A 14,692-nucleotide genomic window follows, 5' to 3' on the forward strand; every position below is an offset into this window, starting at 1 on the left:
ACAGCAAAGCCTGATCGCCTCTCGTCACAAAATTGAACCTGGGAACAGCAAGAAGTAGCTGATCAGATGATCTCAGACCACGTACAGGCGTATAGGGTGTTAAGAGATCCATTATGTATTCTGGGGTCAGACCAAGTTGTGCTTTAAAAGTGACTAATACAATTTTAAAATGTATTCTAAATTGTAGGGGAAGCCAGTGCAATGATGCCAGGACTGGTGTAATGTGCTCCCTTTTATTAATGCCCATTAGAAGCCTGGCAGCAGAGTTCTGAACCAGTTGTAGTCGTGAAAGTTGCTTCTGACTGAGGCAGGAATACAAGGAATTACAGTAATCAAGTCTGGAAAAAATTTAAGTATGTATGACTTTCTCCATATCACTGAATGACAGGAAAAGATTTTATTTTGGAGATTGTTCGTAATTTTAGAAAACAAGCTTGACAACTGTCTTGACCTGCTTTTCAAAGGTGAGATTGGAGTCAAATATGACTCCTAAGTTTCTGGCAGAGTGTGTGGCATAGGGAGCTAAGGAACCCAGCTTGTGTTTAAGCACTTCAGTTGTGCAGTCTGGACCAATCAATAAAACCTCTGTTTTATTATTGTTCAGCTGCAGGTAATTTTGATGCATCCATTCTTCAATCTCAGTTAGGCAGTTTTGCAGGGCAATGATGCTATTGGGGCAGTTTGGGATGATGGGCAAAAACAACTGTGTGTCATCTGCATAACAGTGATAAGACACGTTGTGTTTTTGCATTATATGACCCAATGGAAGCATGTAAAGTGAGAAGAGGACCGGACCTAGAATAGAGCCTTGTGGCACTCCACAGGTGATGTGAGCCGAGGAGGACGAGGAGCTGCCAAGTATTACTGAGAAGGTTCTATTGGACAAATAAGATTTAAACCAGTTTAGAGCGGGACCTGTTATACCAAACCAATCCCTCAGACAGTTTAAAAGAATTTTGTGATCTATCGTGTCGAGGACCGCACTGATATCAAGAAGAACTAAAATAGAACAGAGCCCTGCATCTGCGTTTTAAAAGGAGGTCATTAGTCACTTTAAGGAGCGCTGTCTCTGTACTGTGTGTAAAACGAAAGCCTGATTGTAATTTGTCTAAAATACTATTGTCATTTAAAATGGAAGTTAACTGATTAAATTTTTTTTTTCTAGAACTTCTTTTATAAAAATGGCAGTTTAGAGATGGGCCTATAGTTGGCCGGATCAACAGGGTCAAGGCTAGGCTAGCTGAAATACATGAAATACATGCTAGAAAAGCTGAAAGCTAAACTGTAATACTGTCAAAAGTGGTAAATTTGAATTTTCCTGAATAGGTGGAAAGAAGAAATGCTTTGTATGTATATCAGACAGATGAACTGCATTGCTAAACACAAAGAGAGACAGAGAGAGAGAGAGAGAGTAGTATGTGGGTGAAATAAACCTTTAAAACTATAAGTGCTTGGACAGAAATAGTATTTTCACTGAATGAATCTTTAAAATCTATAAGTTGTTACACAGAAAGTGGCATTTCACCCAAATACTACTCTCTCTCTCTCTGTCTCTCTTTGTGTTTAGCAATGCAGTTCATGTGTCTGATATACATTCAAAGCATTTCTTCTTTCCACCTATTCAGGAAAATTCAAATTGACCACTTTTGACAGTAATACAGTTTAACTTCCAGCTTTTCTAGCAATGTATTTCAGCTCTTAGCTTCTTTAGGTAATGCAGTTCAGCTTCCAACTCTGACAGTTGTACATTTCATCTTCTAGGGTTTTCAGCAGTGCAGTGCAATGCATTTGAGCTTGAACATTTTTAGGCAAGTCATCTCACATTTCTGCATTTTCAGCAATGCTTTGCAATAAATTTCAGCTGTCAGCATTCCCACGCATTTTCAGCAGGAAATGCATTTTCTAGTTACAAGCTGAGATGCAGGTGGGCAACCCACAGACCCTCAGGAGGGGGTTTGCTCATCTAAGTCAGCTATCTTCCCCACCCCCCTTTTCTTTATTTTTTCTTTTCTTTTCTTTTTTTCTTTTAAATGGTGCCGTCATTATGGGTTGTCGGCCTGGAGAACTCCAGCTCATGTCTATTATGCAGCATCAACCGCACACCAAGTAGACTTTCACTATGTGAAGTTGGCGAGGAAATTATGAATTAATGGTGTCGATGAATGGATTCCAGATTATGTCAAAGTCGGCGGTTTGTTTTTTTATGGAGGCAGATAATTTTTCCATTGATATGTAATCGATTAATAGATTTTTCCAAAGTGTAATATTGTTTTGTCTTGATTTCCAGTTCATGAGGATAGTTTTCTTGGCGATGGTTAGGGCTATGGAGAGTATTCTGCTGGATGTGTTGTTAAGGTTGGTGTTGGATATGTCTCCCAGTAAACAGAGTGAAGGGGAGAGTGGGATGTGGCAGTCCAGAAGAAGAGAGAGGTTGTCAGTGATGTCCCGCCAGAATTGTTTGATTGGTGTGCAGTCCCATGTGGCATGCATATAGGTGTCTGTGGTGTTTTGTGTGCAGTGCGGACAAATTTCTGATTCTGTAAAACCCATTTGAAACATTCTTTTTCCCGTGTAGTGTACTCTGTGAATGATCTTGTACTGGATGAGTTGTATGTTTGTGTTGGTTGATATAGAGAAGATGTTTTGGCAAATTTTGGTCCAGAAGTTGGCACTGGGGATAATTTGTAAGTCTTGTTCCCATTTTATTGACGGGATGGATATTATTAGGTTGGATGTGGAAATGATCTTCTATATTTTAGATAGTAGCTTTTTTCTGGAGGTGATGTTAAACAATTCTGATGCTGGTGGGGGAAGATCTGAGTTAAATGCTTTAATGTTGATTTTTGCTTGAATAGATGATTTAATCTGTAGGAATTCTAGAAAGTGATTCTTCCCAATGCCGTACTTCTGGACCAAAAAAGGAAATGAGACCAGAGTATTATTTTGGAAGATGTTATGAGGTGTGGCTTTCTGTTCATTAAAAAGTCAGGATTGTTCCAGATCGGAGTGTGCTTGTGTGGCAGGTGACACGGACCGGGAAAGGGGAGGGGCAACCATGAGGGAGGGTTTGCCCATATAGGGCTACCTGCAGGCGGAACGTTGATTGTGGCATTGATTCAGGCCGGTGGAGTGAGGCACATGCACACCTCTTTCCGTGTGGCAGGCAGGGAACGAAAGAGCAGGAACAACGGACCTGTTTCCCTGCTGCGTTGAAGGCGGCTGGTAGTCGGTAGGAAAGTAGATCGACGTACCAGGTATTTTAAAGTTTAGTTATGTAGTGTTTTAATATTTAGTTGACATGTATTTTAATGTATGATAATAAAGTGTTTTAAGATTACTAATATTTGTTTTCTCTGCAGAGCATCAGTCGGTCATTAGCTGCTCTTGCCGTGGGACTGTTTTTGTTTGTTTGTTTGCGTTTGTTTGCTTTAGGGCTTATTTACCGTCTAGTCCGCCCTGGCAAGTGAGCCGGTAGCGGGCAAAAAGAAATGGGTATTGCCCTTGGGGCGGACTAGTTTTCTTTCTTTATTTTTGTTGTTTGTTTTTGTTTGTTTTGTTTGTCTATCTGCCTGCTCTCCCACGGTGTATAACCGTACTCACGTTGAATCCCAGTCAGACAGCCAGAGCAGGCTTAAGGTGTGGGGTGGTTTCCAAATCGTTTGCAGTGAAATTAATCACGTGTGACTTATAGATGTGTGAATTCACTTAGCGTGTTAACACCTTGATTTGCACTGTACCAGTGTGTAATTCAGCCCTGCCCTGTCTGTTCTACTGTACCTTGATGATGTGATCGTGTTCTCTTCCTCTATTCAGCAGCATCTGGAGAGGTTGGAGGAAGTTTTCTCTCGGCTACAGAAGCAGGGGCTCAAGGTCAAAGGCTCGAAGTGTCATTTCTTTCAGAGAGAGGTGAAATATCTGGGCCATGTACTATCAGCTGATGGAGTTGCAACAGACCCAGATAAGGTAGTTGCGGTGCGAGAGTGGAGGACCCCCACTAACCTGGCTGAGCTTCGATCTTTTCTAGGGTTTGCCAGTTATTATAGGTGCTTCATAGCAGGATTTGCAAAGATGGCTGCTCCTTTGCACCAGGTGGTGGTACAACTGAGTCAAGGTACAAAAAAGGGTAAGATTTTAGTGTAGCTGGGGTTAACACAGTGAGTAGTTTACAGTGGGGAATATGAATGGTTTAATTGAATTTATGTAATTAAAACTTCTATTTTGTTAAGATACTCCTCGACTTGTCATTCCTTAGCCAGCACTTGTGGTGGGTGTTACACTTGTTAGGTGAGATTGTGGTGTTAGTTATTTCGACTGATGAATGGTAGGTCTGAAATATGGAAATCGGTACATAGTGTTTGTTCTATATCTGTCCAGGAGTTGTCGGATTGGTTGGGATTGGTCCATTTGTGAATGTATTGCAGTTGGTTGGCAATGAAGTAATGGAGAATGTTTGGTGCTTCCAGACCTCCTTGAGCTTTGGGTTTTTGTAAAGTGGGTAGTTTGATTCTAGGGGTCTTGTTTTTCCAGTAGAATTTTGAGATGATGGAGTCTAAAGATTTGAACCAGGAGGGTGGGGGCTTGATTGGGATCATTGAGAATAGGTAATTTATCATTGGTAATATGGTCATTTTGATAGATGCGATTCTGCCTATGAGGGATATGGGTAGATTCATCCAACGTTGAAGGTTGTCCTCTACTGTTTTTTGAGAAGTGGGTTGAAATTGAGATGGACTAACTCTGACAGCCTGGGGGAAATGTTGATTCCTAAGTATGTGATATTAGCAGTGCGCAGGCAGGTGAGTGGTGTTGGAATTGCCACATCCCAACTATTAGGGCTGAGTGGGAGAATGGTGGATCTAGACCAGTTGATAGTGTAATCAGATATTTTAGAAAAAGTATTTATGAGGCGGATGGTTTCGGGTAATGAAGATGAAGGATTTTGTAAGTAAAGGAGAATGTCGTCTGCATAAAGGCTGATCTTGTGATGCATATTGTTTGTTTGGATTCCTGTGATGTTTACATTTTGACGGATGGCTGCTGCAAGTGGTTCGAAGAATATTGCGAATAAAGATGGAGAGAGTGGGCATCCTTGCCATGTACCCCTGTGCAAAGTGAAGCGTTGTGATGTTAGTCCATTAGTGGTGATCGTGGCCATTGATGATGTGTACAAAATCCTAACCCAGTGTATAAATGATTCACCGAAACCAAATGTTTTTAATGTAGAAAATAAAAATACCCAATTTACTTTTTCGAATGCTTTTTCGGCGTCTAAAGAAACTATTGTTGTTGGTGTGTTTGTGTTTGATGTGTAATGGATTAAATTAAATAGTCTACGTAAATTATTGGATGAGTGTCTTCCTTTGATAAAGCCAGTTTGGTCTGAGTGGATGAGAGATGGAGTAACTGTTTCAATGCGTGATGCTAATGCTTTGCTAATGATTTGTGTGTCTGTGTTAATGACAGATAAGGGGCGGTAACTTGATGGGGAGGTGGGGTCTTTATCAGGTTTGAGTAAAAGAGAGATTATGGCAGTGTTCATGTCGATGGGAAGTTTGGATTTTTGTTTAATTTCAGTAGTTAATCTGTTGAAAATGGGGCCTAGAGTGTTCCAGAAGTGTTTGTAGAACTCAGCAGGGAAGCCCTCAAGTCCTGGTGATTTATTGTTGGGCATGAGTTTGAGTGCGTTACAGAATTCTGTTATTGTAAATGGTTTGTCAAGTGTATTTGCTTGGTCTTCAGAAAGTTTGGGTAAATCAATATTGTTGAGGAATGAGTTAATATCTTCTTGGCTTGGTTTATGTATTGTTGAGTATGTTTTCAGGTGTTTGTACGGTCTTCCCTGCTGAGTCAGATATTTTTCCTGATTTATTACTGTATTCAAAATGTTCATGTCTGAGTATGTGTAGGAGGAATTGCGTTTTCTTGTTTATGTGATCATTCAGTCGGAGTTTGTATGTTCGTAAATCATTTAAAATTTGTGCTGTAGGATTATTTGCGTTTATGTTCTGTAGTTCTTTAATCTTTTGTTCTAAGTATATTTCCTGTTCCCTGTCTTTCTTTTTCTTGTGTGTGGAATATGATATAATTTGTCCTCTTAATACTGCTTTCCCTGTTTCCCAAAGTAGTGATGGTGCTAATTCCGGTGAATCATTTATGTCAGGGAAGGAGGCCCACTCTCTCTTGATGTAATTGTCAAAATCGGGGTCAGCCAGCAGAGATGTGTTAAATCGCCATCTGTTGGATGGTTTGTGAGGATGGTCAAAATTCCAGGTGAGGGAGACAGGAGCGTGGTCGCTGATGGTAATGGGGTGTATTAGTATGTTTGGGATTGGGGAAATAATTGAGTTGCTGGTTAAAAAGAAGTCAATACGGGAGTAGGAGTGATGAACTGATGAGAAGAATGAAAACTCCCTAGCGGCCGGGTGTTTTAATCGCCAACCATCACGAAGACCAAAATCACTCATGAACTGTTTAATGGTTTCTGTAGTTTGGCAGTTACGTGTGCTGTTTGGATTGTTAGACCTGTCGAGTGATGGGTTTATGACTGTATTGAAGTCTCCTCCGATTATTATTGGAGAGTCTGACAGATTGGAGAGAGAGGTGAAAAAGTTATGGAAAAAGGATGAGTCGTCAGTATTTGGTCCGTAGATGCATGCAATAGTGATAGGGCTGTTGTGTATGGTGATATTTATTATGATGAATCGTCCTTCAGGATCTGTGATGGTGTTGTTGTGTGTAAATGATATATTTTTGTGTATTAAAATGGCTACACCTCTTTGTCGAGAGTTGAAATGAGCGAAGAAGATTTGATTGAATTGTGGTGTTCTTAATTTATGAAAGTCAGATTCAGATGTGTGAGTTTCTTGAAGGAGGCATATATCTGCTTGTAATGTGTTTATGTGGTTGAATACTTTAAGTCTTTTTGCCTGTGAACCAATTCCTCGGATGTTCCAAGTTAAAAATTTAAGTGAGGTCATGGTGCCACGGTGTGTGCTGTTATTTGAATGGTGTTATGTTTTGTGCATATCTGTGTGTGTGTGTGTGTGTGTGTGGAGGTATATGCGTCTGGGTTTGTCTGTGTGTAGGTGTGTGGGCAGATGGTCTTCCTTAGATGTGGAGCATGAGTGGACTGTGTGTGTGTGTGTGTGTGTGTGTGTGGTTGATATGATATGATACATGTATGGGATGAGCGGGTCTGGTATGAAGAGAGGGAGAGACAAATAAAACAGAGAGATGACAATAAACAAAGAAAACATAAAATACAAAGGCATAAACTTTACGTGTTAAGTGATGGTGAGACCAATGTGCATTTTTATAAACTGGAAAAACAAAGTTTGGAGACTTGTGTTTGGTGGATTATTTCTCTGTTGTTACAATGTTAATTGGCATTGTATTGCACATCGTTGGAAAGCCTGTTTATTTACCTTCGCAATGATGTCCAACTTGTAAGGATCATGCATTTGTGGGATGAGCAGCACAGCTGATTATGTGGGTGCCCAATAAAAATTTGACAAAATGCTCCGTCAATGGTAAACAGTGTATTCTCCTGTTGGTATTGACTCTTGTTTTGAGTTGTTTGGTGGATGATTGAACTCTCTGTCAGTAACAAGGAACAAACAAGACATATTGGCTATTTTACACTTTATTCATTTAATACACCGTCAGGAGCCTCAGTAGCGGTGGAAGACCCATACGCAGCCACAACAGCCTGGCACCTCCTCCTCATGCTGGTCACCAACCTGGTCACGCGTTGCTGTGGGATGGCGTTCCATTCCTCAACCAGGATTGGTTGCAGGTCAGCCAGCGTGGTTGTGTTGGTCACTCTAACACGTACAGCACGCCCAAGCTGATCCCACAAGTGTTGAATTGGGTTGAGGTCTGGACTCTTGGCAGGCCGTTCCATTCTCTCTACTCCCACATTGTGGAGGTAGTCTGTGATAACCCTGGCTCTGTGGGGGTGAGCGTTGTCATCTTGGAGGATGAAGTTAGGTGCCAGATTGTAGAGATATGGGATCGCCACTGGCTGCAGAATCTCATCCCGATATCTCCCTGCATTGAGATGGCCTTCAATGATGACAAGCCTTGTTTTGCCAGTGAGGGAGATGCCGCCCCACACCGTGACACTGCCCCCACCAAAAGCTGTTACTCCATCGGTTCAACAATCAGCATAGCGTTCTCCGCGTCGTCTCCATACTTTGACCCTGCCATCCAACTTTCTTGGACAGAACCTGGACTCATCACTGAACATGACAATCCCCCACATGTTCAGGTTCCATTGTCTGTGTTGTCGACACCAGCGCAAACGGGCCTGACAGTGAAGGGCAGTCATTGCAGGCTTCCTGGTAGCCTTATGAGAATACACTGTTTACCATTGGCAGAGCATTTTGGCAAATTTTTCTTGGGCGCTACCCACATAATCAGCTGTACTGCTCATCCCACAAATGCATGATCCTTACAAGTTGGACATCATTGCGAAGGTAAATAAACAGGCTTTCCAACGATGTCAAATACAATGCCAATTAGCATTGTAACAACAGAGAAATAATCCATCAAACACAAGTTTCCAAACTTTGTTTTTCCAGTATATATATAAGTCAGGATATAGTGAACTGAAGGGGAGCGAGAGAGAGAGAGAGAGAGAGGGAAAGAGAGAGAGAGAGATAGAGAGAGAGAGAGAGAGAGAGAGGTTATGCAGGGAGGGCGGAGGGGGGAATTAGAAAAGCCATGGGGTAGTTGTTTTGCGCGGTAGAGTTTTCCATCTATGTATAGTTTGTCAAATGAAATGACCACTTTTTGTCCTTGTTGCATGTGTTGTTTTCTGAAATAGTGTTTTGCGTCTTCTCGGGGGAATTGATCATTAAGTCCGAAGTCCGTGCCTTTAAGTTGTCTGCCTTGCCGTTGTACCTTTTGTTTTTGTTTGAAGTGTTCACATTTTGCGACTATGGGGCGTGGGCGTTTGTTTGTGGGGTTTTTGGATCCAATGCGGTGTACTCTGTGGAATGTGATGTCCTTAACGGTGTCCGAGGAGATTTTGAGGTAAGTGTCATGAAGTCCTTTATCAGCATCACTCTCCTCACGTACCAGCCGGCTACTTGTCAGTTACCTGCTAGTCTGTCTGCTGGACTCACCGCCTTTTGGACTTTTTGATCACTGTAAGCCTTTTTGAAAATAAATCCCTGAATTCATCCTCATCTGTCTGCGTTTGGGTCCAATGGTTTCCCTGCATTGCCATTCATGACAACGGGCACCGGTGCTAAATTATTAACAACCGTAGTATTGATAAGCCCCAACATTATCGGCTCTTTAATTGGTACTTTTTAAAGTTTTGGTCTAATTTATTGTCAGGCTGCAGCATCTCCTCTGTTCTCTGTGTTGGCGCTGAGCGAACTGCCATTTTTAAAAATCTGGGTGAATTGAATAAAAAAATTGTAGTCGCTATTGACAGCAGCTTGGTTATTTAAAAATGGTGGGTTTGTGCAGGATGTCCCGTGTCGCGCTATAACGATTTTCTCTGACCACCTGCTAATATCGGCTCGGCTCACGTGGAACCTCGACTGAGCAGGTACCAGGAATGGAACGGTTGTACCGGTACTATCCACAACTTTTGATAATGGAAACACCAAACTAACCATTCTAATGTGTAACGAACTGAACTGAACTGAACTGAACTGAACTGAACTGAACTGAACTGAACTGAACTGAACTGATCTGAACTGAACTGAACTGTTTGGTGGAAACACAGCTTCTGTTCACACAAGCGCTAGCTCAGCTAATAGCGAACTGTTAACAAGCTCAAACAAAAACTGTCTGTATGTCGTCTGTTTAGCTTAGTTTGCCACGAATCTTAGTAAACTGATCAGCTGGCTGAGACAAAGCAGACCCTCCTCCCTCTCTACCAGCGGTACCATTACCTGTAGACACTGAGTCACATCAGCAGAGGGAGGAGGACAGAGGACAGGAGGAAGGACTGATACAGACTGACTGATGGAGGAGGACAGAGGACAGGAGGAAGGACTGATACAGACTGACTGATGGAGGAGGACAGAGGACAGGATGAAGGACTGATACGAACTGATGGAGGAGGACAGAGGACAGGATGAAGGACTGACATGGACTGATGGAGGAGGACAGAGGACAGGATGAAGGACTGATACGGACTGATGGAGGAGGACAGAGGACAGGATGAAGGACTGATACGGACTGATGGAGGAGGACAGAGGAGAGTTGGATGATGAGGAGGAGCTCCTGTGTCTACAACTAATAAGGTGATAATAGATGTGAGGTACTTGCCTGAACATGCCACCTCCCGGCTCTGTCCAATCAAACTTCCCGGTGCATAGTCACACGGCGCGTCTCTGCAGCTCTCTGTGAGCTCCACTAACCGTCTCTGTGGGAGCGCTGCACATGCTTTTCCACGGAAGTATAAACTAAGGCATGGCAATGCTCATGAAACTCAAAGCACAACTATACAGTAGCAGCCGCAACTTTTCACAAGATAGAACGGAGTAACATTTGGAAGCTAGTTTGTTGTGTTTGACTTGTTTTTAGGTTACAAATACAGACTTGTGACACATCTTTCCTCTCACACAGGAAGAGAACATGTCAGCGGTTGCATCATCTCTAGGCTTTGTGGTGCAACTTGGTGTTTGAGATTGCCTGGTCTGTCCAATGGTATTTGCATGGTGTGTGGTACAAATAAAGATGGTGTCACAGCTGCATGGCCCTTTAGTTGATGAGGACAGAGGACATGTTTCCACTGTAAACAGTGACTTGAATAGATCCAAAACAAAAAGTCAAGAAATGCTGCAGCAGAACTGCACATCTACAGGTAGCTGACACAAAGGAAAGCATGGAAGCTGTGACTTAAACATTGGTGAGTGGAACAGGGTGTGCTGCCCATCTGTCACCTCTGTTTACATGTTCTCACTGATTGTATTCTTAATGAGGCGTCGCTCACAGCTACAGACAGAGGCAGTCTGCGTCATCATCCCTTATCTAGAAAACTGGACTGAAGAAAGCTGCATTATCTCAGACTCCTTTTCTACGTTTTCATGGATAATAAGATCTAAATGATACCAAATGCGTTTTGTCAACTTTAAAAACAAATGAATAACTGACCTGTAAATGTGGATTGGCTGGGTGAAGGTGAAGAGGATGTAGTCATCCTTGATGGGTGTTAATGCCCAGAAAAAGTCCTCTCCTGTGTAAGCCCGGGCCAGACTGTGCTGCTGGTAATGTTTCATGCTGCTGCTCAGCTCTGCAGCCGGGTTACTGTGGGCCTTGAACAGACTCTGCTTCCCAAAATCCTTATCCTGGAGGACACACACACACACGCATGAACGCACGCACGCACACACACCCACACACCCACATACACACACACTTGTAATAACTCTATTTACATCATGCTTTGATGGCAGCATTACCATCACAGAGACAACCATGATCCATTTGGCTTACGATTTAAGGAGGGCGATACCCTCTTGGTTCACATCATCAGTAAACATCTCCACACCTCTTTTACTCACACAGGAGGCAATCAGCTCAGCTGGCCCTGACATCAGGCTTCTTATCTTATCTAAACTCTGATCTACGTTTCACCAATGAATCTCTGACCTTCTAAATCAACTCTCTCCAGTCTGGCTGCCATGCAGAAGATCAGTGGTCTCCATCCTCTGCTTGTGAGAAGTGAGGAGTTCAAACTTTGGGAATGGAATTCAAAGGAGTCTCAAAAATAGCTGCGACTTCAGTCTCAACAAACAGAGATGATTTTTTTCGCATTTCATTGGACAGATGAAAATGTAGGTGAGCAGGCAGACTGGAAACACTGGTCCAATGTGATGTTTAAGGCTGGACCGACTAGTTCCAAGCTTCATTCATTACGTTGACATTGAAATGAATTTGAAATTGAATGCTGCACAGCTTCTTTTTTTGAATTGTCTATTAATTGTTTTCAAACCCGTATCTCTGCCTAGCGTCAGATAAAGATCAGGCTACACTCATATTAGTATGATACTATCAGTAGATTCCAGTGGTGGCTGTGTAGGATTGTTTCAGACTTGTGTGATCCAAACACAGATGTAATAATTTACAAAATTCACAACATGTTTTTATCTAATGATTACAAAATATTCTGCTTCAGTCCATATTTGTTTGCGTTTAGCCTTTGAAAAAAAACATTTTCACTACAGTAAAAAACTGTTTGCTCTCCCGCTCACTGACGAGTTCTATACATTAAAGAAAGTGAATTATAAAAAAAAGACTACGTCTTTATTCCAAACCAACTACTACATACTACTGACGACGCAGTACGCAGTACACAGTACATACTGCATACTACTGACGACGCAGTATACAGTACATACTGCATACTACTGACGACGCAGTATACAGTACATACTGCATACTACTGACGACGCAGTACGCAGTATACAGTACATACTACATACTACTGACGACGCAGTACACAGTATACAGTACATACTGCATACTACTGATGACGCAGTATACAGTACATACTGCATACTACTGACGATGCAGTACGCAGTATACAGTACATACTGCATACTACTGACGACGCAGTATACAGTACATACTGCATACTACTGACGACGCAGTACGCAGTATACAGTACATACTACATACTACTGACGACGCAGTACACAGTATACAGTACATACTGCATACTACTGACGACGCAGTATACAGTACATACTGCATACTACTGACGACGCAGTACATCGTCAGTAATATGTAGTATGTACTGTATACTTACAGTACATACTACATATTACTGACGACGCAGTACACAGTACGCAGTATACAGTACATACTACATTCTACTGACGACGCAGTACGCAGTATACAGTACATACTGCGTTCCTCAGTAGTATGCAGTATGAAACCGTTAAAGTGATGTATTTAGCAGTATGCTAGACGAGGCTTTAGCCTTTAAACCAGCTCTTAAAGCACTGGACAAAAAAACTAACTCGTTACAATTACAATATTAACGAAAAATACAACTTTGATTTAGTTGTTTATGTTCTGTTAGTTTACAAACAGGATCATCAACTTGGGTGGGCGGGAAATATAAAATATTGATCCACAACATTTACGTTACTAAAACTGCTTTTTCAGCTCTAAACAGAGGACTGATCTCCCTCCAGATCTTAGAGGAATATGTTGTCTCAGCAGGAATCTCTCTGCCCCGTCAGAGGCTGCTCTTTCCCTCTCTTCTCTCTCCTCTTCCCTTTCCTCTTCCCTCTCCTCTTCTCTCTCCTCTTCCCTCTCCTCTTCCCTTTCCTCTTCTCTCTCCTCTTCTCTCTCCTCCTCTTCTCTCTCCTCTTCTCTCTCCTCTTCCCTCTCATCTTCTCTCTCCTCTTCCCTTTCCTCTTCCCTCTCCTCTTCTCTCTCCTCTTCCCTCTCCTCTTCCCTTTCCTCTTCTCCCTCTTCCCTCTCCTCTTCCCTCTCCTCTTCCCTCTCCTCTTCTCTCTCCTCTTCCCTCTCCTCTTCTCTCCCCTCTTTCCTCTCCTCTTCTCTCTCCTCTCCTCTTCCCTCTCCTCTTCTCTCCCCTCTTCCCTCTCCTCTTCCCTCTCCTTTCCCCTCTCCTCTTCTCTCTCCTCTCCCCTCTCCTTTCCTCTCTCATTTCCCCTCTCCTCTTCTCTCTCCTCTTCCCTCTCCTTTCCCCTCTCCTCTTCTCTCTCCTCTCCTCTTCCCTCTCCTTTCCTCTCTCATTTCCCCTCTACTCTTCTCTCTCCTCTTCCCTCTCCTCTTCTCTCTCCTCTTTCCTCTCCTCTTCCCTCTCCTCTTCTCACTCTTCTTCCCTCTCCTCTTCTCTCTCCTCTTTCCTCTCCTCTTCTCTCTCCTCTTCCCTCTCCTCTTCCCTCTCCTCTTCCCTCTCTTCTTCCCTCTCCTCTTCTCTCTCTTTTCCCCCCTCCTCTTCTCTCTCCTCTTTCCTCTCCTCTTCTCTCTCCTCTTCTCTGTCCTCTTCCCTCTCCTTTTCTCTCTCCTCTTTCCTCTCCTCTTCCCTCTCCTCTTCTCTCTCCTCTCCGCTTCCCTCTCATCTTCTCTCTCTTCTTCCCTCTCCTCTTCTCTCTCTTCTTCCCTCTCCTCTTCTCTCTTCTCTTCCCTCTCATCTTCTCTTTCTTCTTCCCTCTCCTCTTCTCTCTCCTTTTCTCTCTCTTCTTCCCTCTCCTCTTCTCTCTCCTTTTCTCTCTCCTCTTCCCCCTCCTCTCCTATTCTCTCTCCTTTTATCTCTCCTCTTCCCTCTCCTCTACCCTCTCCTATCCTCTCTTCTCCTCTCCTCTTCTCTCTCCTCTTCCCTCTCTTCTTCCCTCTCCAGCGACCCCGGCAGGCGCTAGCTAGCTGTGACTGCAGTTTGTGGCGCTTTAAACTCTGAAAACGACAGAGCAAATGTTCGATTCAACATCTAATATCGTAAACCTGTCAATATTCAAAATCTACACAGTTGATTTCTCGTCTCAAAAATTTCAGACGTGTATTTAGTGATGAAATAGCTACGAAAAATGTAAAGAAGAAGCCAGTTTTGGCTGTTGTTGTTGTTGTAACCGTAGCTTGTAGTGGTCCAAAGCTTTGCATTGTGGGATACAGTAGACGAGGTAGACTGGTCCGATGCCAATAACTAATTTAATCCAATGAATCACTTTATTCAAATTGAAGATTTTGTTCAAAA

The 14,692-nt window shown here is 42.8% G+C and overlaps 1 protein-coding gene across 1 annotated transcript in view; it reads right to left on the reverse strand.

The window, feature by feature from the left end:
* zgc:154054 (uncharacterized protein LOC777616 homolog) overlaps nt 1-14,692 on the reverse strand; it is a 74,651-nt gene that overhangs the window by 16,979 nt on the left and 42,980 nt on the right. The window contains exon 11 of the mRNA XM_037779961.1: nt 11,119-11,312. Within this exon, the coding sequence (XP_037635889.1) occupies nt 11,119-11,312 (194 nt within the window). The remainder of the gene's footprint in view (nt 1-11,118; nt 11,313-14,692) is intronic.

This window comes from Sebastes umbrosus, chromosome 9 (assembly GCF_015220745.1).
Source record: "Sebastes umbrosus isolate fSebUmb1 chromosome 9, fSebUmb1.pri, whole genome shotgun sequence".
Lineage (NCBI taxonomy): Eukaryota > Metazoa > Chordata > Actinopteri > Perciformes > Sebastidae > Sebastes > Sebastes umbrosus.